Below are 25143 nucleotides of genomic sequence, written 5' to 3' on the forward strand. Positions count from 1 at the left end.
CAATTAGTAATATAGTCATGTGTGCCAAATTTGATTGAAATTGGTACAGATTTATATATAGCTCCTATATATATGTTTTTCTGATTTCGACAAAAATGGTCAAAATACCAACATTTTCCTTGTTAAATCGCCACAGCTTAGTCGAAAAGTTGTAAAAATGACTCTAATTTGCCTAAACTTCTAATACATATATATATATATATATATATATATATATATATATATATATATATATATATATATTGTTTGCACAGAACCACAAAGTTGATATGTCGCCCGTAGAACAACTTAGATTTTCTTTATATTTTTACCCGTTCAAACATTGCCTTTTTAAAAACCCAACGACCGAGTAAAAATTCAGTTTAAATAATTTGTTTTATTACAATAATTATTTTCAATGTAACTATGCCGAACAACAAGAGTTAATATTCTATTTGTTTTAATATAACAAGTTCAAACATTGTTTTCCTTTATTCGAGCAACGCGTTGGTGACAAACAATAATCGACAACTTACTTTAACTTTGATCATCTCTTCCCACTGAACCACGAAAAGAACCAAAAGATGACAGTTATTGATATGTATGTATGTACATACATACATGCATTCAACCAATGTATCAAATTTGCAAGCATTATGAAAAACAAATAACAAGCAAAAGCATAAACGATATTTATGCTTTGTTGTTGTTGTTGTTTTCTTCAACTATACCCACGACCAACATAAGCAGTGGGAAGAGATCGATCAAACCAAAACAAACTATAATAACTAATGTAACATTAAATGATCGAAAACAAACGAAAAACGAATATAGGTCATAGAACTAAAAGAGAGTAAAGTAAATAAACGAAATGAATTTGAAAGTAAATATTAGGGTGGGGAAACATTAAAGGGATGTAAATAAAATTTAAATAAAGAACAATTAAACGACTAATAAAATAAATAGTGAAGAATAAATAAAATAAAAACAATAAATTAATAAATATATAAATTAAAGTAATATAAATGACATAAAATACGATCTGCCCCAACATTCTCCCGCCGTTGAAACCTCCATGTTTCAAACCTCTTCATTATTTGGTAGGGGAGCCACTTTGTGAATTGGCCGAGTACAAATTCCAGATTTAGTTTTCAGTTCAACCACACGAACCTTTCCATCACGGCCTAGAATAGGTTTTGTAACACGAGCTAGTAACCATTGTTGTGGCGGAGTGTTGTCTTCATGTATTAGAACTAGTTGCCCTTCTTTTATGTTGTTATTGTCTTTGAACCACTTTGACCTTTGTTGTAAAGATAGCATATAATCTCGGGACCACATTTGCCAAAATTGTTGTTTCAAAAATGAGACCCTTTGCCACCGAGACAATAATGATGATTGGGATGAATCGATATGTTTATCGGGAACTGCAACCAATGAAGAACCAATAAGCAGATGACCAGGCGTTAGGGCTTCACCATCATTGGGATCGTTTGATATTGGAGCGATGGGGCGCGAATTTAAAATTGCCTCAACGTCAATTATGACTGTTTGTAGCTCTTCGAAAGTAAGATATGCTTTGCCAACGTTCTTTATAAGTAGCGTTTTTGTAGATTTGACGGCTGCTTCCCACAGTCCGCCAAAATGTGGGGCACGGGGAGGTATAAAACAAAATTCGAAACCAAGTTGACAACAAAGTGATTTCATGTCGTGGACCACATCATCTCGAAAAAGACTTTCTTTTAATTCTTTGATTTGGTTACGTGCTCCAACGAAATTAGTGGCGTTGTCGCAATACAACTTTTGGGGTATGCCACGTCTTCCAACAAATCTTTTGAGACACAAGATGAAATTGTTTGTCGATAGGTCCGAAACTAGTTCTAAATGAACTGCCTTGGAAGTGAAACACACAAATACAGCTATGTATGTTTTATAAGGCACTTTTCCTCGGATACGGTACGACGTCATGAATGGACCACAAAAATCAACACCAGCAATCAAAAATGGGCGTTGAGCTCGAAGTCGATCTGATGGCAAATTTCCCATCAACTGTTCCATCAATTTCGGTTTGTAATGAAAACAATGAACGCAATTGCGAACAACTTTGCGTACAACATCTCTGGCGTTTACAATCCATATTTTCTGGCGCAATAGTCCCAACAACACTTTTGCTCCAGCGTGTAAATGTGAGCGATGAACATGCTCAATATACAATTTAACGAAGCGATGGTCTTTTGGTAATAGTGCTGGAAATCTTGCATCATATGGAATGGGCGCTTGGGACAAACGACCACCAACACGAAGAATTTTGACTGTGGTTGCTCCAAGTGTCATCTCATGTACAAATGGTGAAAGTTTTTGAAGCGATGGGTTTACCAGACCACCATTACTCAGTGATTTGATATCGGCACCAAAACACCACATCTGGATGTGAGCCACAATTCTCCAAAAACCTTCTTCTAATTCATCTGGGGACAAATGAATTACATCAGAAATATTCACATCTTTCTTAGCAGGACATCTGTTGAATATACGAAAAATATAAGCAATTATTCTAATAAATTTAATATAGGAAGAATGCTTATCGAGAAGGTCATCTATGATGTTGACTTCTGATGAATTTGCCACAAAAACAGCTGCCTTTCTACGTTCGAGAATTTCGATGTTCAATTGTTCTTCAGTTCCGGGCCATTTTGTAATATCTTCTTCCAAAAACGAAGGGCCACTAAACCAAATGGTATTAGAAATTTCCTCCGCGCTACATCCACGCGAAACCACATCAGCAGGGTTACTCTTCGAAGGGACGTGTCTCCAGCTAACATTTCTTGTTTTCTCCTGTAGTTCAGAAATACGATTTGCCACAAAACAATTCAACGTCGACGAATGTAATTTAAGCCATTGTAGTACGATTTTGGAATCAGTCCAAAAATATATCGATGAGACAAAACTTGAAATTTTTGGTTGTATTTTGAGCCATGTGTTATTCAGCAATACTGCTGCGCACAATTCGAGCCGTGGTAGTGATTGTGCCTTAATTGGGGCCACTTTGGATTTTGCAATTAAAAGGGTCGTTTTGTATTCTCCCTTAAGACAAACTCGATAGTAAATACAACAACCATATGCTCGTTGCGAGGCGTCAGCAAATCCGTGAATTTCTCCAAGAGTATCATTTGAGGTTAAAACATACCTGGGGACTTCAACTTTATGTATGTAATTTAAATCCGATTTAATTTGGAGCCATAATGATTTAAGATGTTCAGTTAATGGGTCATCCCATCCAATGTTTTGCACCCACATTTCTTGAAGAAGTATTTTGCATCGAATGACAATGGGGCTCAATAGTCCAAGCAAGTCATAGATTTTTGATACAATTGACAAAACAGATCTTTTTGTAGGATTCATCACATCTGGTAACTCGAATCGGTAAGTAAAAACGTCCTCCTTGGGTTTCCAAGACATACCCAAGGCTTTTGCAACTTCATCTTCACTTGTTTTAATGGTGATTTCTGCATCTTGATTTGAACCGAACATGATGTTATTGCTGTTCCATTTTGCTAACTCAAGGCCATGGAAACTTAATATTTTTACTAGCTCGTTTTTCTTTTGAGCCAGCGTTGCAAGGTCGTCAGCGCCGGTGAGTACATCATCCACGTATAAATCGTTGCGCAAAACTTCAGAACCACAAGGATGCGAGTGCGAATATTTATCTGCAATGAAAAACAAACTACGAATCGCCAAAAATGGGGCGGCAGATAAACCGTAGGTAACAGTATTCAGTTGATATACCTTTAAATGTTCATCTTTTTGATTTCTCCACAATATGAGTTGATATTTTCTATCATTTTCATCTATTCGAAATTGTCGATACATTTTAGAAATATCAGCAGTAAAAGCATACTTGTGTAAACGAAACGAAAATAGTGTGGTGATCAGGTCTTGTTGTATTGTTGGTCCAACCATCAAAATATCGTTCAATGATTTATTTGACGAACTACGAGAAGATGCATCAAATACAACTCTAATTTTTGTTGTAGTACTTTGTGGTCTCAAAACACAATGATGTGGTATTATGTAATAGGTACCACATAACGGTTGATTATAGAGCGACATGTGACCCAGGGACAAATACTCATCCATGAATTCTTTATACATTGACTTCAATTGTAGATCACGATCTAAACGTCTTTCCAGGGACAAAAAACGTTTTCGAGCAGCTTCGAACGAATCGCCGAGACATTTGGGATTTTCTTTAAATGGCAAGCGGACCACAACTCTTCCATCAAAATCTAATTTAACATTTTCAACAAAGTGATTTTCACATGCTGCTTCTTCTTCGGACAACATATTGGGATTCTTTTCGTATTCTTCTACTTCCCAAAATTTTTTTAGAGTTTTATCAAGATCCACTTCTAAAGAATTGACCATCAAATTGCATGTAAAATTAGATCTCGCTTGACCAGTACTTGCGATACCACCAACAATGTATCCAAAAACAGTATTGGTAAGGTTTGGCATACCATATCCAAGAGAAATTCGACCATCAAGTAATAAATCAAAAAATACTTCAGCACTCAAAAGAATGTCAATATGTTGCGGTTTGAAAAACAATGGGTCAGCTAACGGTATATCGGTGGGAATTTTCCAATTTGAAGTATATATGTACTCACCGGGCTGTACAGATGCAATTGTTGGGGTAACAGCAAAAGTTGAGGACCACTGGAACGAACTAATTCTTGATTTTATTGTAGCGGACACGGTAAATTTAATTCTGGTTCTAACTTCTCCAATTCCCGAAACTTCTTGTGAATATGGTCGAAATTTAAGCCGAAGCCTTTTTGCAGTTTCTTCTGAAATGAAATTGAGTTCGGAGCCGGAATCAAGTAAAGCTCTTACCGGTTGAAAAGTTCCACAATAATCTTTGATGAGAACCACAGCAGTCGGAATGATTGCCCTTTTACATGAGCGAGCCACAAGCGAAACTGGATTTTGATTACTAGTTGAAGGTTGCACTGTAGTAGTATTCGAAATGGTTGACTGTCCCGAGTTGTCTGGACTAAAAATGTGCAACACTGAGTGGTGAGTTGAATTACAAAATCTGCAACGTGATTTTGATGGACATTTTGAAACCATATGCCCCTTTCGCAGACAATTAATGCACAGGCCACCGCGTTTTACAAAATTAAAACGATCGGGAACTGCTATTGCCGAAAACGAAGAACAAGTTTGCAGATAATGATCAGTTGAATTACAATATACACAATTTGGATTTGAATTGACGAAAGTATGGGCAGTGCGATTAAAATTTTGCTTGGGCTTGACAAGTTTTGCTTTTTCACCAAATTCTGTCCTTTTTCCATGACTTTCGAGAAATTGACAACGAAGACTCAAAACATCATAGCAACAATCCCAAGAGGGCAACGATTTATATTCTTGTTTTTCATCATAATTCTGTTTCGTATCTGCATCCACTTTATTCAAAACCAAATGTACTAAAATTGCGTTCATAACATCTGCTTCAGACCCAAGCGACAACAAAGAACCACGAACAGCCGAAACAGTGTCAATAATATTCCGCAATGATGAGCTATCACCTTTTGCCATTTTCGGAATATCGAAAAGAGTGTTGATATGTTCCAAAAAAATCAATACCTTATTGTCATAACGTTCCTGGAGCCGTGTTAGTGCTTTCGGGTAGTTTTCCTCTGACACTTGAAAAGCTTCAACAACTGCCAAAGCGGGACCACTGAGACAGTTCAATAAATAATTGAATTTATCAACTGGGGTAATAGTTTGATTTTCATGGACCATGTTGTTAAATGTCGAAATAAATCTTTTATACTCGCCATATTTTCCATCAAAACGAGGCAATTTCAACGAAGGCAAACGAGATTGTGTTGAAATTCCGGCAATTGAAGCATTCATCAAAGTAGTATCACCAGGTATAGAACTACGACTTTTGTTCAGAAGGCCCAATATTTTTGCCTTTGCTGTTATGAAAAGTTCTTCCAAATCACTCCTCGATGTGTCAGCCGGACTAAGTGTTTCTATTTGAGTTTGGATGTGGCACAACTGTTTGAAGTATGATTCCAAAATTTGCAAACGACACTCTAAAATAGTGGAATCTACTTTTGCACCATCTTTTTCTACCTTTTTATGCATGTTGCTGATATTCCTCTTCATAGAGCTACGTTGCTGTTTAAGAGAAGACAAATCAGCACCACTTGCTTCTTCAGAAGCATCATTATCGTCTCTCGTCATTTTGCAAACTTAAGAGAACGTCAACGACGAAAGAGAAAATTGCGTTTCTTATATTTCAGGAACAACAATTTTGCAATTAGCGCTTTCCAATAAATATGGCGCTAATTTCCACTAAATTGGAATTTTATGTATCACCAAGCCAAGCTTTATAATTGTTACCTAACAACAATTCACTTTGATTCTGCTAAGAAACTCCGAGTTGAATTTCTTTCAAAATAATTACGACGGCAGCAATTAAAGTTGGTGTCCAAAGGTACAAAACTAACAGGATTTAACATCAGCAGTAGGGGCAACGAAAGCACGAATAACACAACAATGATGAAATACCCCACACCACTTCAAATGTACGAAAACCTTTTTCCACAACAAATTATTTTCAACTTTAAACACTGACCGTCCTGTCACGGTCGCCAAAATGTTTGCACAGAACCACAAAGTTGATATGTCGCCCGTAGAACAACTTAGATTTTCTTTATATTTTTACCCGTTCAAACATTGCCTTTTTAAAAACCCAACGACCGAGTAAAAATTCAGTTTAAATAATTTGTTTTATTACAATAATTATTTTCAATGTAACTATGCCGAACAACAAGAGTTAATATTCTATTTGTTTTAATATAACAAGTTCAAACATTGTTTTCCTTTATTCGAGCAACGCGTTGGTGACAAACAATAATCGACAACTTACTTTAACTTTGATCATCTCTTCCCACTGAACCACGAAAAGAACCAAAAGATGACAGTTATTGATATGTATGTATGTACATACATACATGCATTCAACCAATGTATCAAATTTGCAAGCATTATGAAAAACAAATAACAAGCAAAAGCATAAACGATATTTATGCTTTGTTGTTGTTGTTGTTTTCTTCAACTATACCCACGACCAACATAAGCAGTGGGAAGAGATCGATCAAACCAAAACAAACTATAATAACTAATGTAACATTAAATGATCGAAAACAAACGAAAAACGAATATAGGTCATAGAACTAAAAGAGAGTAAAGTAAATAAACGAAATGAATTTGAAAGTAAATATTAGGGTGGGGAAACATTAAAGGGATGTAAATAAAATTTAAATAAAGAACAATTAAACGACTAATAAAATAAATAGTGAAGAATAAATAAAATAAAAACAATAAATTAATAAATATATAAATTAAAGTAATATAAATGACATAAAATACGATCTGCCCCAACATATATATATATATATATATATATATATATATATATATATATATATATATATATATATATATATATATATATATATATATATATATATATATATATATATATATATCGAGCGATAAACTTTTGCGAAGTTTCCTCAAAATTGCTTCAGATTTAATGTTTCCCATATTTTTTTTTTTTTACTAAAATTGTGTTCCACCCAAGTGCATTAGCCAACTTAAATTTTGAGTCTAAAGATTTTGTGAAAGTCTATCAAATTCTGTCCAAAATCGAGTGCTATTTAAATGTTTGTATTTGGGACAAACGTTTATATATGTGATAGCCCCCAACACATTTGACGGATGTGATATGGTATCGAAAATTTACAAAGTGGTGCAGGGTATAATATAGTCGGCCCCGCCAGACTTTAGACTTTCCCTACTTGTTTTCATTAAATTTAGGACACAAATTTTGTAAATTTGCGTCCCTCCGTCCATGCGACTTTAGCATGTCTTTGCACTAAGGCTAATTTTCCTTTAAGTAAAGAAACACATTTGTGATTTAAAGAAATTGTCCTTAAATTAACTGAGATATTGAAACTTTAGATTTAAGATAAAAACGCTTCAAATATAGGCTAAGGCTTATTTTGAGGATTTAGCGTCTTTGGTTTAAAGTGTTTTTGGAATTATGAAAGAGTTTTTACTTTGAAGTACCCGTTATAATTTGGATTTTTAAACTGGCATTTGTTTGTACCTTTATTACCGCAAAAAGAGAATGAAAATTTGATAAATGAGGTCTGTATCCTAATTTTAATTTTATTGGTCCTAGATTTAAAGCCAGATAGATCGCTAAAAAAATCTCTTTTTTTTAAAGAAGCCACATTCCAAGCCAGAGGAATCAATACCAAAATCCTTAAGGGAAGGTTAAAATCTTTGGATCCAAGTAAATTTTTTTTGGAGTGTAGATAACGAAAATTCGATAAAAGAAAAAAAAAACAGTCTTTTTGGTAAGAAAATTTTTTCGCATACGAAAAACGTTTATATGCGAAAACAACTTGTTCGTTTGTTCCTTGTCTATAAATTCTTTGTATTACGTGAAATTCAAAAACAAAAACTCGAAGGAGAGGAAGTAGAGATATCGCACACTACAAATAAGCCATGGAATAAACTATACTGAAAAAATATTGTCGTGAGGCCAAAGATGTCATGTCCTTAAACTACGAATGCGAATTTATTTAAGCGAAGAAGACGCATTTCTATGGTATAAAGTTGTCATTGAGCTCAACATAGAATTGGCAGCACTCAATGATAAGAGAGAAGTTCACCATTGTGGTATCACAATGGACTAAGGTCAACTTGGTCTTAATAATTCTAAAAATTATTCAAATTAATGAAAGCCTTTAAAATTGTTGGCGAATTTATTTATTCATCAACAACTATCTTGTCCCCTTCAAAGTAATACCCCACATACATACTTACGCCATCGTTTTTGCCCAACCCAACTCACTTCTGCTTGATATAGTAACACCAAAAATTAATTCTTTCCTCCGAAACAAAAGTTTTGACCGACGAAGTTTTCTTTTTTTTCATCTTTGAAGAAGTCCAATGATTCCACCATAGGTCCTTACCAAATTGTGATTTTTCTGGATGCATTGCACATTGTGCTGATCTTAATTGACTGATATTCACTTTTGGATTTCTTTAAGAGCAAGCAAGCAAACAAGCATTTTTGTTAATAAAATTCCACAATTTTCAAGCATTGTTCGTTTGTAAGACGATTCAGGTTAAAATTAAGCTCATCTACTGGAACTCAATAACTTGAAGTTGCCTATAAAAATATATTTTGTTTGGATCAACGCTGAAAATATGTTATATAAAATATTTTTTAAATAGAAACTTACAATATTTGAAAATGATAAATTTGAAAAAATATGCCATTGTTGTAGTTGTTAGCATAGTTTGAGTAGCTTAGTTTTAGTAATGACTTTTATTAAACATGCAAGGGGACAACAGTTTGAGAGTCATTGGGGAGTAGCAATAGAGTCAGCTAAACGAAAGACAATAATAAAACGATTGTAAAACTGAAAAAATATTAATAGAGATACTCTTTATAGAACGTGTGGTGGTGAGAGGTCAGTTTTCTGTGTACTATGTATTATGCCAGTTATTGTTGTTGAATAGCAAAACCATTGGTTCCCCAATTTTCCACAAAGCCAATTTACAAAATTTAAAGATATGATCGCACAGACAACCAGAATTGTTTAAAGCCATCCAGAAAATTTTTTAGTCATTTTATTTCATTCAAAAACTTCTCATCAAGTAAAAAGCTAAAAGAAAATTTTTTGGAATTCCAAAAATTTCCCAGTGATATTAAACTAAAACATTATGTGACCCTAATAGTTTTGAAAATCAATAAACACCTGGATTGAATTTAATGATTAGAATAATTTTGCAAAACTATAATTTCAATCAATAATTAAAGCAAGAGGCATTTTTTTCTCCAGAGAAAATCAACATTGCAAACAACAAAAACATAGAGCAAATCAAGACTTATTCCAATTGCTACAATCAGAAGATGTAGCCAAAGCAAAATACAAGAACCAAATAAATGTTTTTAACAGGAGGCCAAATGACTAACCAAACGGGAGCGGAGTTTCGCTCCCATATCGCTCGTTGTCGTCATATTCAATTGATTGTAAACGAATGGTAAGTATAACCACTAAAGGACAGACATACATACGAAGCAACTGCCTCTTACAGCATCCCTGAACACCAGTTTCAAGAAACAACTGAAAACAAAACCTGCACCTATATCTCCCTCGGTTGTATGCAATCTGGTGCCACAAAAGTCATATTTGTGGTTATGGGATGAAATGTTTTTTTTCCAATGCAGTGCAAAAGACAAAGCCCAAGAAATGGCGGTATAAATCTGGTTTGTTTACCACTCACACACACATATACTCATGCACACTCGCACTGCCATTATTAGTCAATCTCTCTCTAGCACTACCAAAGACAATGCAATCTCTTTAGTTTACTAGCATTAAATTTCCGTACTGGCGAGAGTAAGTCCTAAGTGAGTCTCTTATTGATCCATGCTGTAGACGAATGTAGGTGCCTTTGTAAAGTCTGCATTGCTGATCAAATTATTTTTTGTTGACTGTTATCTTTGTCGTTTGTATAAATGCCGTTGTTGATCTCCCAATTTCGCACGATTTTAAATAAATGGACTTTTGAGGAGCAGCAGCTGTTGCTGCTGCCATCGTGACGGAGGCTGCACAAAGCTTCCATCCAGTTTCATTCATGTTATGGTACCATGCTGGGATTTTGGTGCACTGGTTGCTTGATCGTAGCTTGCTTTTCATTTGAGGCGGATGGACTATATTCATATAAGAGTCATTTTGTGATTTTTTTTCGGTATGTCTTGAGCTTCTGTCTGTTTGTAACACTCCATAATATTTGTCTAAATTTTTGGGGAAAGTGATGATATTCATAGCTTAGTTTGATGCGACCAGGTTTTGTAGAAATTGGATACGAGACCATTTATTAGACTATCATTACTCAGGACTCAGCACAAGGCTGTATTTAGGGGGGGGATGAGGTGGATCAAACCCCCCACCCTACTTTTTACAAAATTTCAACAAAAATTTCACTGGAAGATTATTGTCAAGAGACTGAATATTAAAGAAAATAAAATTTTGACAAAATTTTCTATAGAAATAAAATTGACAAGCATACTTTTCCTCTGTTGGTTAAGCTACACTTGTAGTTTAGTCAATGCATGGCTTTAAGCTGATATCAAAAAAAAAAAATAAAAATAACGATTGAAGAGAAGCCAACAATAACAAACAAAACGAATTTTGCAAAAATTTCCTATAGAATAATATAGAATCGCATTCTTTTTTCGACTAAAACTTTCTTGAAGTTCAATAAAATCCTGTTTTTGACTATGTCTTTTACAAAATCGAGATTTTCTTCCCACATGAACATGTCTGTTTTGCCATATTTGTAAAATACTATTAGGTTAGGTTAGGTTATGTGGCAGCCCGATGTATCAGGCTCACTTAGACTATTCAGTCCATTGTGATACCACAGTGGTGAACTTCTCTCTTATCACTGAGTGCTGCCCGATTCCATGTTAAGCTCATTGACAAGGGACCTCCTTTTTATAGCCGAGTCCGAACGGTGTTCCACATTCCAGTGAAACCACTTAGAGAAGCTTTGAAACCCTCAGAAATGTCACCAGCATTACTGAGGTGGGATAATCCACCGCTGAAAAACTTTTTGGTGTTCGGTCGTAGCAGGAATCGAACCCACGACCTTGTGTATGCAAGGCGGGCATGCTAACCATTGCACCACGGTGGCTCCCAAAAAGACTATTAGCAAATAAGGTTGATAAAGACTTTCTCAAAATATTAAAATATTTTGTCAAAGCTAAAAATGTCTACACAAAAGGTACTAAATCATTCGCGGGGGTACTACGGTACTGACCGGGGTGAAAAAGGTTTGAAAAAAGTACTATAGGACTGCAGTTTCCATCCCTGCAGTTACTACGTGCTCATCCGAACGTTCATTTTCAACAATGAAGAGATTAAAGATGTATCTTAGAAATTCGACTAGCGAGAGTAGACTCAAAGGATTGGCATTAATGTCGGTTCATCGCCGAATAAATGTGCCGACTGAAGAAGTCATTGATTTATTTGCTGCCCAAAAAGCCCGTCGGCTCAATTTAATATTATAAAAATATTGTATACATACCTATGCATAAATAACATTTTCTACACATGAGATTATATGAATATTTTTTTTTAAAGTTTAAAGTTAAAGTTGTACTTGTTATCGTTCAAAAGTTTGCGTCATTTTAATAGACCGACATGACTAGATGAATAAAATAGCTAAATTGGTATCACTGCTCTCTTTATTGCAATGCTCTCCTAAATACGCTCTATTGTCAATTAATATTTTCACCATGCCAGCATAACAAATGGTAAACAGAAAAAACTATAACAACAAGTCGAACACCAATTTCTAAAGCTAACGGTACAACTGCAATACAAATGTCTCCACTAAGACTTAAGATTTACAAATTGAAAGAAATTCTGAACTATTTTGTGGAAGACACGGGTGTAGTTCAGCTTTATGCTTTATTTGAGTACACCCTCAAAAAAAATCGCTTCTCTAACATATGTTCCAAACATATTTTGCAGGAAGCACATATATTATTGGATACTGCCGAAACATTAATATGTTCGTTTTATGTGAGCATATTATATGTTTGGAAGCATTTTGAGTCCAAAAATAGTTTATGCTTGGAAGAATTCCCCAAAGAAGATTGTGCTCATTCCCTCACGTAATTTTCACTTCCACGAAATTTTTGAGTTCTTCGCATCTTTTTCTGTAATACAAATATGCTGTTTTTTTTCAAATGTCTATTCTCTTGGTTCCGAATATTAATTCTAATATTCAAATTAAATAATATTTAGACTTAAGCATATTAAATTTTTGGCCTTATCATGAAACAGTTTTCCGAAACAACAAACAAGCGGTTTCCCAGAAATTGCTCTCATTTCATTCTCTCGCTGTGTTATGTTGATATCTTTTTATTCAACCCTCCCGGTTTCCATCTCTATTTCTTTCTCTATACTAACTCTCTCTCTGTCGCTCTCTGAATAAAGTATCCCAACATATATATGTTTACTCGAAATTTGTAAATTTATATATGTTTACATTCACACATATTATTTTTATGAAATATTCATGCCCCAAACATAATATATTCTAACATATTAACATATGTGTCCCAAACATTTTGTGTTAGTTTAGGAACATTACATGTTTGTACTTAAATGTATTGTGTTTAAAAATTGTGCCCGAAACACATTTTGTTTATATCGGAACATATGAAAAACATATTTTTCTAACAGTGTATATTTTTCTCCTCGGTTTTAGTTAATTTTACTAACGTACAAAAAAAATTATTAGAGTAAAGGAAACTTTCTCCAAACATAATAATTCCATAAAATAAAATAAAGTTAAATTGGCTTTAGTGAAATAGAGAGTTCACTTTTTTTGGAGTGTATAGAACCCCCTATGTTATATCTCTGAAGTGGCACAAATCAATGTCGACTTTAGCCAACTCTTACTTTAGTTTGTTCTCCTTTCTCCTTAAAGTTGTTTTGATTGCGACAATAGCGCAGTTTCGTAGTTTCGTTGCTGCCAACTGACGGTTGAATGGTCGGTCATGTTGTTTTGTTCTGTTTTATGAGTTTAAAGGAGCGACGTCGACAACATGATCACACCTGTGCTAAGCTTTTGACATTTCCAAAACGAAACGATCTCATTCACAAGTACCCTCCAATATAACGTGTCAGTAGCCTCCGGACCCATATTTCTAAAGAAACTTTACTTTGGTCAATACCAATGTTGTTTGCATTGTTGCTCTGGGCTTAACGAAGTTTTTTTTTTTGTTGGTGTTGTTGTTGTGTTTGCTTTGACTGCTGTAGTAGTACATAGTTGTTGACTATTATATGTTGGCCATTGTTGATAGTGTTGCAATCTGCATTTACCTACTTCAACTAACAACTGCCTATTTAGACAAGCCAACAGGCAAACGAGGCAAAGCTGAGAGTAAGCGAACAACATCAACCATACATCAATTTGCGAATCACTCATGTAATTTAATTACACGTCCGTTCTCATTCTTATTACTCCACTGTTTAATATTCCACAAATTGAAGTTTTCCATTTGGGGCTGTTTGATTGTAATGACTGGCAAAACCAGAAAATGGACCAAATTATTGCCAATTGCTGTGGACTGGAGTGTTTGTGAGGGATTTCAAAGCTGCTGGAACTTCCTATTTTAACTTTGTGTGAACTCCTGCGCAAGGCACCACTCTCCTCCATGGCTAGAAGATAATTGGTTTAATTGTTCACATTTAAAATCTTTATTGGAATATTTAAATTTTATAATAGATTTATTATAGAGACTGTGAAATTTGTTGCTTGTTCGTGTGTGTGTGTGCGTGTGTGTGTAATGGAATTTCTTGGTAAACCTTAAAGGCATGGTGTTTCCAAGTGTTATAGTTATTACGAAATTACCACATTAAGTAAATTTTAATCTTTATCTGTATCAAAATGTTAAGAGTAGAGATATATGCCAATGAGGGTAATGGACCTAAATGTATCAGGCAATAGATACATAAGTTTCACATTGAAAACCAGAAGTTTGAGTGCGAAGGAAAAATTTCTGCCGGGACAATTAATGCATTTCGGGTTTAAAAATGTATGCATTTAGGGTTTTAATTTGTGATAAATTTTCAAGTGCATTTGACTATCGATATTCAATAATTAGTATAAAATATTGTGAATACAAATTTTGCTTAGCATAGAAGACGCATTTCTATAAAAAAAAGTTGTTTTCCTTGTCCAAAAGTCGATAAACTTTTCAATGAAGTCGTATTGTCCTTATAATTAAGTGATTTGTCTTAAAAATGGGTATCTTAACATGAAAGAAAAAATTTATAGGCTAAGGTCAACTTGACTTTAATAATTCAGAAAAATTCTTTAAATTAAATGAAATTGTCTTTAAATTTGTTGTCTTTTTGAAAAAAAAGCATGCCCGGTTCCAAAGATTTTGTCTTTACTTTAACAATTTTGGTATTGATTCCGAGCCAAAGAAGCGGAGAATACAAGTAAGGATACTTTAAGACACAATTCTCTTTTAAATTTAGGTTTTGTGTACTTGCTTCTAGCAAGCTAATTTTAATTTTTCGTTTTTTCAGCTTTTGTTTCTTCATATGCTATCCAAGTCTTTTAAAAACGAGTTAACGACCACTTTATTTTCCAAATCCAAACTCAACTTCCACTAAAAATTATGCTATGTTTGAAGTAAAAAACTTCTTTAAAATAAAGTTTTGAAAAACATGTCCTATATTTGAACGATTTTTTGCTTTGTAGTCAAGATGCAAAAAGACAACAAATTTAAAGACAATTTCATTAAATTTAAAGAATTTTTCTGAATTATTAAAGTCAAGTTGACCTTAGCCCAAAAAATTTTTCTTTCATGTTATGATATGTTACTAACTTTTAAGTCAAAGCACTTATAAATTCATTGAAGAGTTTATCAACAAAGAAAAAACTTTATATTGGAGAAATGCGTCTTTTATGCTAAGCAAAATTTGCATTCGTATCTTTGGCCTCACGACAATATTTTTTTCAGTGTGGCAAGGTAAATTAAACTTTCATTTTACCATTGTGTTCTAAATTGTATGTCAGTCCATATCGAGTCTACACTCAAAAAAAAGTTTACTTGAATTTTGACCTTCCCTTAGGGATTTTGGTATTAATCTAGGATCAATAAAATTAAAGTTAGGATAAATGTCTTCTCATTTCTCATTTCATTCTCTCTTCGCGGTATATTAATAAAGCTATTCACTTACAAACAAATGCCAGCTTAACCCTTCGTTGCATGATTTAATTTGAGCAAGGATAAAAATTATTTAGTATGTTAGAATTGTTGTATATGGAGTTATGATACCGTAAACCAATTTTCGTTCGATTCTGATCACTGAAGCAAAAGTTACGTAACATTGCATATATGCAATTTCATGCAGATAATCAATTTCTTTAGTCCACGTTGTTATCTCTATATATCACAGGTAGAGGAGAAAAGTGATGAGATAAAAAAAGTTTTAAGTGAAAAATTTTATTGCTGGATGGGGAAAATGGAACATTTTTACTAAAAAAAATTGTTTTCTCGCCAAACATAAAATATTTGCCAAAATCAGATAGCATGGTTGCGTCAAACATGTTACTAACATTTTACTTCTGAAACATGTTTGAGGTGATCATATTCCTTCTCGGGGTGCAATATTAAAAGTCAAACTCTTGGGATTCTAAATAATTTCTGCCTTTTTTGATGCACAGAATTCCCCAGTTTTGCATTTAACACAAAGGGATGTGAACTTGGAGAACGCAATCCCATAGATGCGAGACCGTTTGCCGTTTACCATTGCACTGTTCCACGTAGAACAGTGCAATGGTCGGAGGGGCGACGAAAGTTGGAGCGTAACATGCTGAAAACTGGTTTTTGTATATACCAGCTTACATGATACACGGAAATCTGGACCCTCGTTTTTACTTAGGGTAGGTATAATGGCGACTTTTCAGTTAATTATCACTGAGTGTAGTTCGATTCAATATTAAGCTCTATAGTTCCGAATTCGAACGGTCTTCCACCACACTGAAAAAACAGTGAACCCACCAGAAAGAAAACTTTCGGTTAATTTTAGAAAATTTTGAATATTTGTAGAAAATTTTAACTAAACAGTATTACAAACGCTGGCACAAATCACTGAGTGTAGTTCGATTCAATATTAAGCTCTATAGTTCCGAATTCGAACGGTCTTCCACCACACTGAAAAAACAGTGAACCCACCAGAAAGAAAACTTTCGGTTAATTTTAGAAAATTTTGAATATTTGTAGAAAATTTTAACTAAACAGTATTACAAACGCTGGCATCACGCCAGTTGGAAGGAAAAACTTAGAGTTCAAAATTGCAAGAATGTCTTTAGTGACATATGAAGTTCATGATGGACGCATTTTTGGTAAAATTTACAAATTTAAAGAAATTCTGAACTATTTTGTGGAAGACACGAATTTAGTTAATCTTTATGCTTCATTTGAGTATATTTTTTTCTTCGGTTTTAGTTAATTTAACTAACGTACACAAAAAATTATTAGAGTAAAGGAAACTTTCTCCAAACATAATAATTCCATGAACTAAAATAAAGTTAAATTGGCTTTAGTGAAATAGAGAGTTCACTTTTTTTTGAGTGCATGAGGAAGCTTTTAGACACCTAAAATTTTCACCAACATATTGACAGCGGATAGACCACCGCAAAAAAATGTTGAACCCATTTAACCTATCTATCACGATGATATACGTGTAACAATTACTACCCAGCAGCTTGTATGTTATACGATTCTCCAACGATGTAGGGCAAGGATCAAATCGAATCTTCTTCTACGACCTCGATTTATATCAAACTCGGTGTTTAAATCTTCACCATCATCAAAATACTCGTCTTTATATTCATATTCGTCGTTAAGTTTCCTAGTAGTAACAAAAATTGATTGAATGCATGACATTGCACATATGCAATTATATGGCATATATGCAATGACAGTTCATATCGGCTCAAACGCATGAAATTGCAGATATGATATCATACATTGTAGAGCACTTGTAAATATAATTTGTATTATAAAACTATATACGTAGCGTTTAGAATAGAGTAAACTTTTCATTTTATATTTACATTTAAAAAAAAATTAAGAAAGTTTCATAATATTAAAACAAATAAGTTAAATTTTTCGAGGTACTCAAAATGCTTATTTTAATTTCGCTTTATTTAAATGAAATTGTTACGATGCTGGACAAAATCCTTATCAAATATAATCTACGGCTTCCAAAATGTGAATATCAAAAAAAATTATGGTAAAATATGTAAAAGAATAGGAGCTAGACAGGCAAGAAACTAACATTGCATATATGCAATGTCATGCAACGAAGGGTTAAAAATTCAAATTATAACCGGTACTTCATAGTTTATATAGTTCACAGAAAAAAATATCACCAAAATATTTCCATTAAAAAAGTTAATTGAAGTTGAAAAGTTTTTCCATTAATAAATTAATTGATACAATTAACTTTTTAATCATGATAGAAACATTAAGTTAATTAAGTCAATGATTGAAAATTTTAAAATTTTTAATTAAAAAATTAATTGATACAATTAACTTTTTAATCAAATTCGGAAGACTAATTCAGTTAAAAAAGTGCTGATTTTTTTAAATTAAAAATGTATTGCAAACAATCATTTGTTAATCCAAATAAAAACTCTAAGCCAATTCAGAAAGTAATTAAAAATAGTTACCTTTTTCAATTAATAAATTAATTGAGTTTTGCAATCAACATCAATTAAATTTTTAATTGAATCAATTAAAAAATTAATTGAAATTTGCTGAAAAAATCAATTAATTTTTTAATCAAGAATTTTTTCTATGCCCAATTAAAACTGTGATTGATACTATCATTTTCGTGATTGAAGACATTTCAATTAAAAAATTAATTGGATCAATTAATTTGGTGATTGAATCAGAAAAAAATTTTTTTGTGTGTTTATAGTTTATTTTGCACCAAAAGTGTTAGTATGCCACTAATATTGAGTCCATTATTAAAAAAGAGGAAATCGGTCAATTAGTTGTGGGTAATAAATCCAAATTTCTACAAATAGGGCAATAGATTTATGTAAGAGCTACATGTAAGTGTAAATACGATCAGCTAGTACATTAAAATTTGAAATTTGAATAACATAGGTTAATAAATAAGAGTATGTTATTATGGCCAAATATGACAAAATCGAGCGATGCATATATATGGGACCTATATCTAAATCTGAACCAATTTGTATAATATTCTGTAGGTATGATTGATATCACAGAAGGTCACTTTGTGTAAAATTTGAGTACGATCAGTTAATAAATGAGGCCCCTATGGTCAAAAATAAGGTTATTAGGGGCAAATTTTTCAAAATCGGGCGATACATACATATGGGAGATATATCTAAATTTTAACCGATTTCGATGAAATTTTGCACATGCAGTTAGTGCTATAGAAGATTACATTTAGCCAACCTTGGTTACGATCGGTTGATAAATAAGTGTTTTGCGGCCAAATTTGACCAAATCGGGCGATACATATATAAGGGAGCTATATCTAAATCTGAACCGATTTCGATGAAATTGCGCACATACAGTTATACAAGTAATGATACTTTTAAGACACAATTCTCTTTTAAATTTGGGTTTTGTGTACTTGTTCCTAGGAAGCAAATTTTAATTGTCGCTTTTTCAGCTTTTTTTCTTCATACGCTATCAAAGTCCTTTAAAAATTAGTTAACGACAACTTTATTTTCCAAATTAGGACTCGACATCCAGTATAAATTATGTTTCAAGTAAAAAACTTCTTTAAAATAAAGTGTTGAAAAACAGGTCCTATATTTGAACGATTTTTTGCTTTGTAGTCAAGATGCAAAAAGACAACAAATTTAAGAAAATTTCATTAACTTTAAAGAGTTTTTCTGAATTATTAAAGTCAAGTTAACCTTACCCCAAAAAATTTTTCTTTCATGTTATGATACCCATTTTGCCTTAAAAATGGGTATCATAACATGAAATCACTTAGTTATAAGGACAATACGACTTCAGTGAAAAGTTTATCGACTTTTGGACAAGGAAATAAACTTTATATTAGAGAACTGCGTCTTCTATGCCAAGCAAAATTTGCATTCGTATTTTAAGGACATGAAATCTTTGGTCTCACGACAATATTTTTTTCAGTGTATGTGCAATATTTGATGACGATCGGTTTGTAAAAAAGCGCAACGTCACTCCATTTGTCGAAATCGGGCGATACATATATATGGGAGCTATATCTAAATTTGATCCGATTTCTTCCAAATTCAATAGCGTTCGTCCTTGTACCCAAAAAACACCCTGTACCAAATTTCATCCAAATCGGTTAATAATTGCGACCGGAATCCTGTGAACAACAAATACGTGGACAGACGGACGGACAGACACCAAGCGCTAGATCGACTCAGGAGGTGATTCTGAGTCGATCGGTATATATTTTATGGGGTCTAAAATCAATATTTCTGGTAGGCACATTTTATGTGGTTTAGGGTATAAAAAGCAAAGAAGATCCTCAATCTTCAAAATAAGTCTTAGCGTTTCCATCTTAAATCTAAAGATATTTCATTTTATTTAAGGACGATTACTTTAAATAAAAAATTTGTTTCATTAATTTAAGGAAAAAATTATAATTTCCAAAAATTTTGTCGTAAATTTAATAAAAAAACAAGTATGAAATCAAAAGTCGGGCGGGGCCGACTATATTATACCCTGCACCACTTTGTAGATCAAAATTGTCGATATATAAACGTTTGTCCCAAATACATACATTTAAATATCACTCGATCTGGACAGAAATTGATAGACTTCTACAAAATCTATACACTCATAATTAAAGTCGGCTAATGCACTAGGGTGGAACACAATGTTAGTAAAAAACAAGTAAGGAAAGTCTCAAGTCGGACGGGGCCGACTATATTATACCCTGCACCACTTTGTAGATCCAAATTGTCGGTACCATATCACATCCGTCAAATGTGTTGGGGGGCTATATATAAAGGTTTGTCCCAAATGCATACATTTAAATATCACTCGATCTGAACAGAATTTGATAGACTTCTACAAAATCTATAGACTCAAAATTTAAGACGGCTAATGTACTAGGGTGGAACACAATGTTAGTAAATATGGGAAACATTTAATATATATGTATTAGAAGTCTAGGAAAATTAGAGTCATTTTTACAACTTTTCGACGATTTTACAAGGAAAATGTTGGTATTTTGACCATTTTTGTCGAAATCAAATAAACATATATATGTGAGATATATCTAAATCTGAATAGATTTCAAACAAATTTGGCACGCATAGCTACAATGATAATTCTACTCCCTGTGCAAAATTTCAACTAAATCGGAGCAAAAAATTTGCCTTTGCGGTCATATGAGTGTAAATCGGGTGAACGATATATATGAGAGCTATATCTAAATCTGAACCGATTTCAATAAAATTTGGCACACTTGACTACACTACTAATTTTACTCCCTGTGCAAAATTTCAATTAAATCGGAGTAAAAGATTGGCCACTGTGGTCATATGAGTGTAAATCGGGCGAACGATATAAATGGGAGCTATATCTAAATCTGAACCGATTTCAATAAAATTTTGCAAACTTGACTACACTACTAATTGTACTCCTAGTGCAAAATTTCAACCAAATTGGGGTAAAACTCTGGCTTCTGGGACCGTATTAGTCCATATCGGGCGAAAGATATATATGGGAGCTATATCTAAATCTGAACCGATTTCAATAAAACTTGGCACACTTGACTAAGCAAATTAGGGTAATAAAATTTTTAAGCAAATTAGGGTAAAACTCTGGCTTCTCGGGCCATATAAGTCCATATCAAGCGAAATATATATATGGGAGCTATATCTAAATCTGAACCGATTTCTTCTTCTTCCAATCAATAGGGTTCTAATCTGAGCCAAAACACATACTGCGACCTAGACTTTGATTACAAAAATGTGTTCACGGACAGACGGACATGGCTATATCGACTCAGGAGCCCACCCTGAGCATTTTTGCCAAAGACACCATGTGTCTATCTCGTCTCCTTCTTGCGAACATATGCACTAACTTATAATACCCTGTTCCACAGTGTGGCGCAGGGTATAAAAATGAAAATTTTTGAAAAATTGCAAATTTTTTAAAAATTTTGATGTCAAACGTTGCAGACCAACGTTAGAATGCATTTAAAATCTTAAAAAATATTATAAAAATTATTTATTTTGCAAAATATCATAATTTTTTTTATTTCACATCAAAAAACACTGCACTGAATTTGAATTAATGATGCAAATTCAGTGCCAAATTCAATAGCGTTCGTCCTTGTACCCAAAAAACACCCTGTACCAAATTTCATCCAAATCGGTTAATAATTGCGACCGGAATCCGTCTGTTGAAATGTTTGACATCCGTCATATGACAACTCCATGTTAAATTAATCGCTTCTGCGTCGAGTTTGCAACACTTCCGGATCACTCTTTTTTCGCGACATTTTTGTGGTGGAAAGTGAAAAAAAAATTAATAACGTCTAAAAAATGTCTTTGAATTTTGTCAAAAAAAATATTTACTTTTTTTGTACTATCGGTGTACAATCGCCGTTTGTTTTACAGTTTAGTTTAAATTTTCTAAAATTAAGCAAAAATGTTCATCCTGTTTGGAGTGTAGATATCTCCTTAAAAATGCTGTGTTTTAAAAAAAGCCAAATTTTTGGATCGGAATCAATACAAAAATCCCTAAGGGAGGGTAAATTTCCTTGGAACCAATTAAACCTTTTTTGAAAGCCCCTGTAATATCACATTAGACTGAATAGCCTGAGTGATTCCAAAATAACAAAGAGCCACTATATCTAGTTCAACCAATTGGGCTATAAATACTCTAGCTCAAGGTATATTTTGCCTTCAATTAAATTTGCATTTTATTGTGTAGGAAGTCTTTATATCTCGATTCTATCTTCCATTGCATCAAAGCAAAGCTTATCCATCAGTCAGTCAATAAAGACATGATGCTGGCTGGACCAAACCCAGTTGCCAGATGTTAGAAAAGGTTAAACGTTCTCTGTCCACTCACATGTAATTAATCTCAAAAAGATTTATTACCCGATAGTTTTGCCATTTTTGGTTTTTAAATATTTTTTTGGAATTTTTCGTTTGCGAAATCAACGAAAAAAAACGTACAAAACTCTGCATGTGGTCTATCACCTGCAAAATCCATTTTTGTTTGTTTTTTTTTTTTATTTTGTGATCATATCCAAAACGTATTGGTTAGTCTGTCATGGCATGGTATATAGATGAAACGTAAGGCATGGCAAATCGTCATTGTCAGGCCTGGAAGCGTTAATGTGTCACAAATCTATTTATCATTGGGACAGGTACAATTAAAAGTGTCCAACAAAACAAAAAAAAAAAGCAGCCACAGCATCATAGCAAAAGTAAATGAATCGAACACCAATTTGGGCTTTAAATCTCCATAGTCATCACCATCATCAGTCAGCCATAGAGTTGCGTTAGTTGGGTCCATTCTCTTAGGCTCCCATTAGCATTAAAATGCTATTGTGTTTTTGTTGGCCATTGTCTTTGGCCTATAGTGCCACCGGTCATTGATGTTTGCCATTGGAAACCTCAAAATTATTACACACTTCTGTTTTTCAGATTTTTTTTTTTGGAATATGACTGCCGTTGCTCACTTCCACATTGCCAATGGACGCAATGGCATCGTGGTTCTTTCACCTCATTTTTCGTATCTTTGGTAATCGATGGCATACCTGATTGTGACCAACTTGTAATTGATTTCAATGCCCTTCTCGGGACTAAGAAGATGAGGTTTCGGCTTGGTTACCAAGTCAATTGAGTCTTAAAAAGTTCATGCTGATACCTTGAGCAAGATAACAAGACTAGAGCACGTGCCTGGTCATTTCCCCCCCTCCAAACTTGCTACCTTGTCTATCTCCAACGGTCTAAAGATGAGAAATGTCTAATGTTTGATGATTACCATCGTTATGGTTATTTTTTAGTCTCGGTAAGAATATTGAGCTGCATATTTAATTGTCTACGAGAAGAGACGAAATTGTTTTTGATGGTTCGAAAAAAAATCAATGAGGCCTTACATTGGAGAAATTCCTATGATTTTCTTAAACAAATTATATTGCTGCCATAGAAAAATATCCTGGATAGCCAGAGTCCCAAGTAAATGTGATCTCAGCCCCACGAGGAAGAAGAATTCTGTGTTCATCGTCGTTTGATACAATTACCATAAGGTAATGTAATTTCCAAAACTTTAATCGAATATGGGCCCATATTGCCAGACAAACCAGCAATAGAAATATATGCTTCATGATCAATTACCAATTACATTAATATTTCTATAAGTGTAAGGGCAAAAGTCGCCATGCAGTTCAGTTTTACCTACAAGAGTTATGGATAAGGAAAGTATAGTTTTCCAATACTGTTCATCTGAAATAGTATTACTGAAGTATAATTTGTGAGTTATGTATATGTGAGTTATAATATTTATTTATTGTTTAGTTTTATTTAAATTAAAAGAAAATTTAATACAGTTTTCTTTCAAGTTAAATTTTAATTATAACGAAAATGTAGGTAGGATAGCGCCATCTTGTGGATTTATTAAGCAAGGATCAGTTGGGCAATCAGCTGTGTAGGACAACAGCAGTGTGATCACGCTTGCCACAATTGGTAGAATTCTACCAAAAATGACAGATTTTTTTACTGTTTGGTAGATTGGTAGAATTCTTGATGTTTTGGTAGATTTTGCAAAATTTTCTTCTCCATCTAAGAGGTATTTGCTATATAGAAATAAAATTTTGATAAAAATAGAAATTTGACAAAATTTCCTATAAAATTATAACAAATTTGTTTTATAGAATTAAAATTTTGACAATATTTTCTATAGAAATAATATTGTAGACAAAATTTACTAAGAGTACTTCAATTTTCTATTTAGAAAAAAAATGAAAAAATTAAGCTTTGACAAAATTTTCTATAGAAATGAAATTATAGCAAATTTTTTTTTATAGAAACAAATTTTTTACAGAAATAAAATTTTGACAAAACTTTCTATTGAAATAACATTTTGACAAAATTTTCTATAGAAATAAAATTTTGACCAAATTATCTATAGAAATAAAATTTTGACCAAATTTTCTATAGAAATAAAATTTTGACAAAATTTTCTATAGAAATAAAATTTTTACAAAATTTTCTATAGCAATAAAATATTGACAAGATTTTCTATAGATATGTAATTTTGACAAAATTTTCTATAGAAATAAAATTTTGACAAAATTTTCTATAGAGATAAAATTTTGACAAAATTTTCTATAGAAATAAAATTTTGACAAAATTTTCTATAGCAATAAAATTTTGAAAAAATTTTCTATAGAAATGAAATTTTAATAAAATTTTCTGCAGAAATAAAATTTTGACAAAATTTTCTATAGAAATAAAATTTTG

General features: G+C 33.0%; 1 protein-coding gene across 1 annotated transcript; it reads right to left on the reverse strand.

The window, feature by feature from the left end:
* Positions 1-1059: 1059 nt before the first annotated feature.
* Positions 1060-6234, reverse strand: LOC142231472 (uncharacterized). The gene has a single exon (XM_075302080.1). The coding sequence runs from the start codon at positions 6232-6234 to the stop codon at positions 1060-1062; it is 5175 nt and encodes a 1724-aa protein (XP_075158195.1).
* Positions 6235-25143: the final 18909 nt, after the last annotated feature.

Source organism: Haematobia irritans, chromosome 3, assembly GCF_050003625.1.
Source record: "Haematobia irritans isolate KBUSLIRL chromosome 3, ASM5000362v1, whole genome shotgun sequence".
NCBI classification, from domain to species: domain Eukaryota; kingdom Metazoa; phylum Arthropoda; class Insecta; order Diptera; family Muscidae; genus Haematobia; species Haematobia irritans.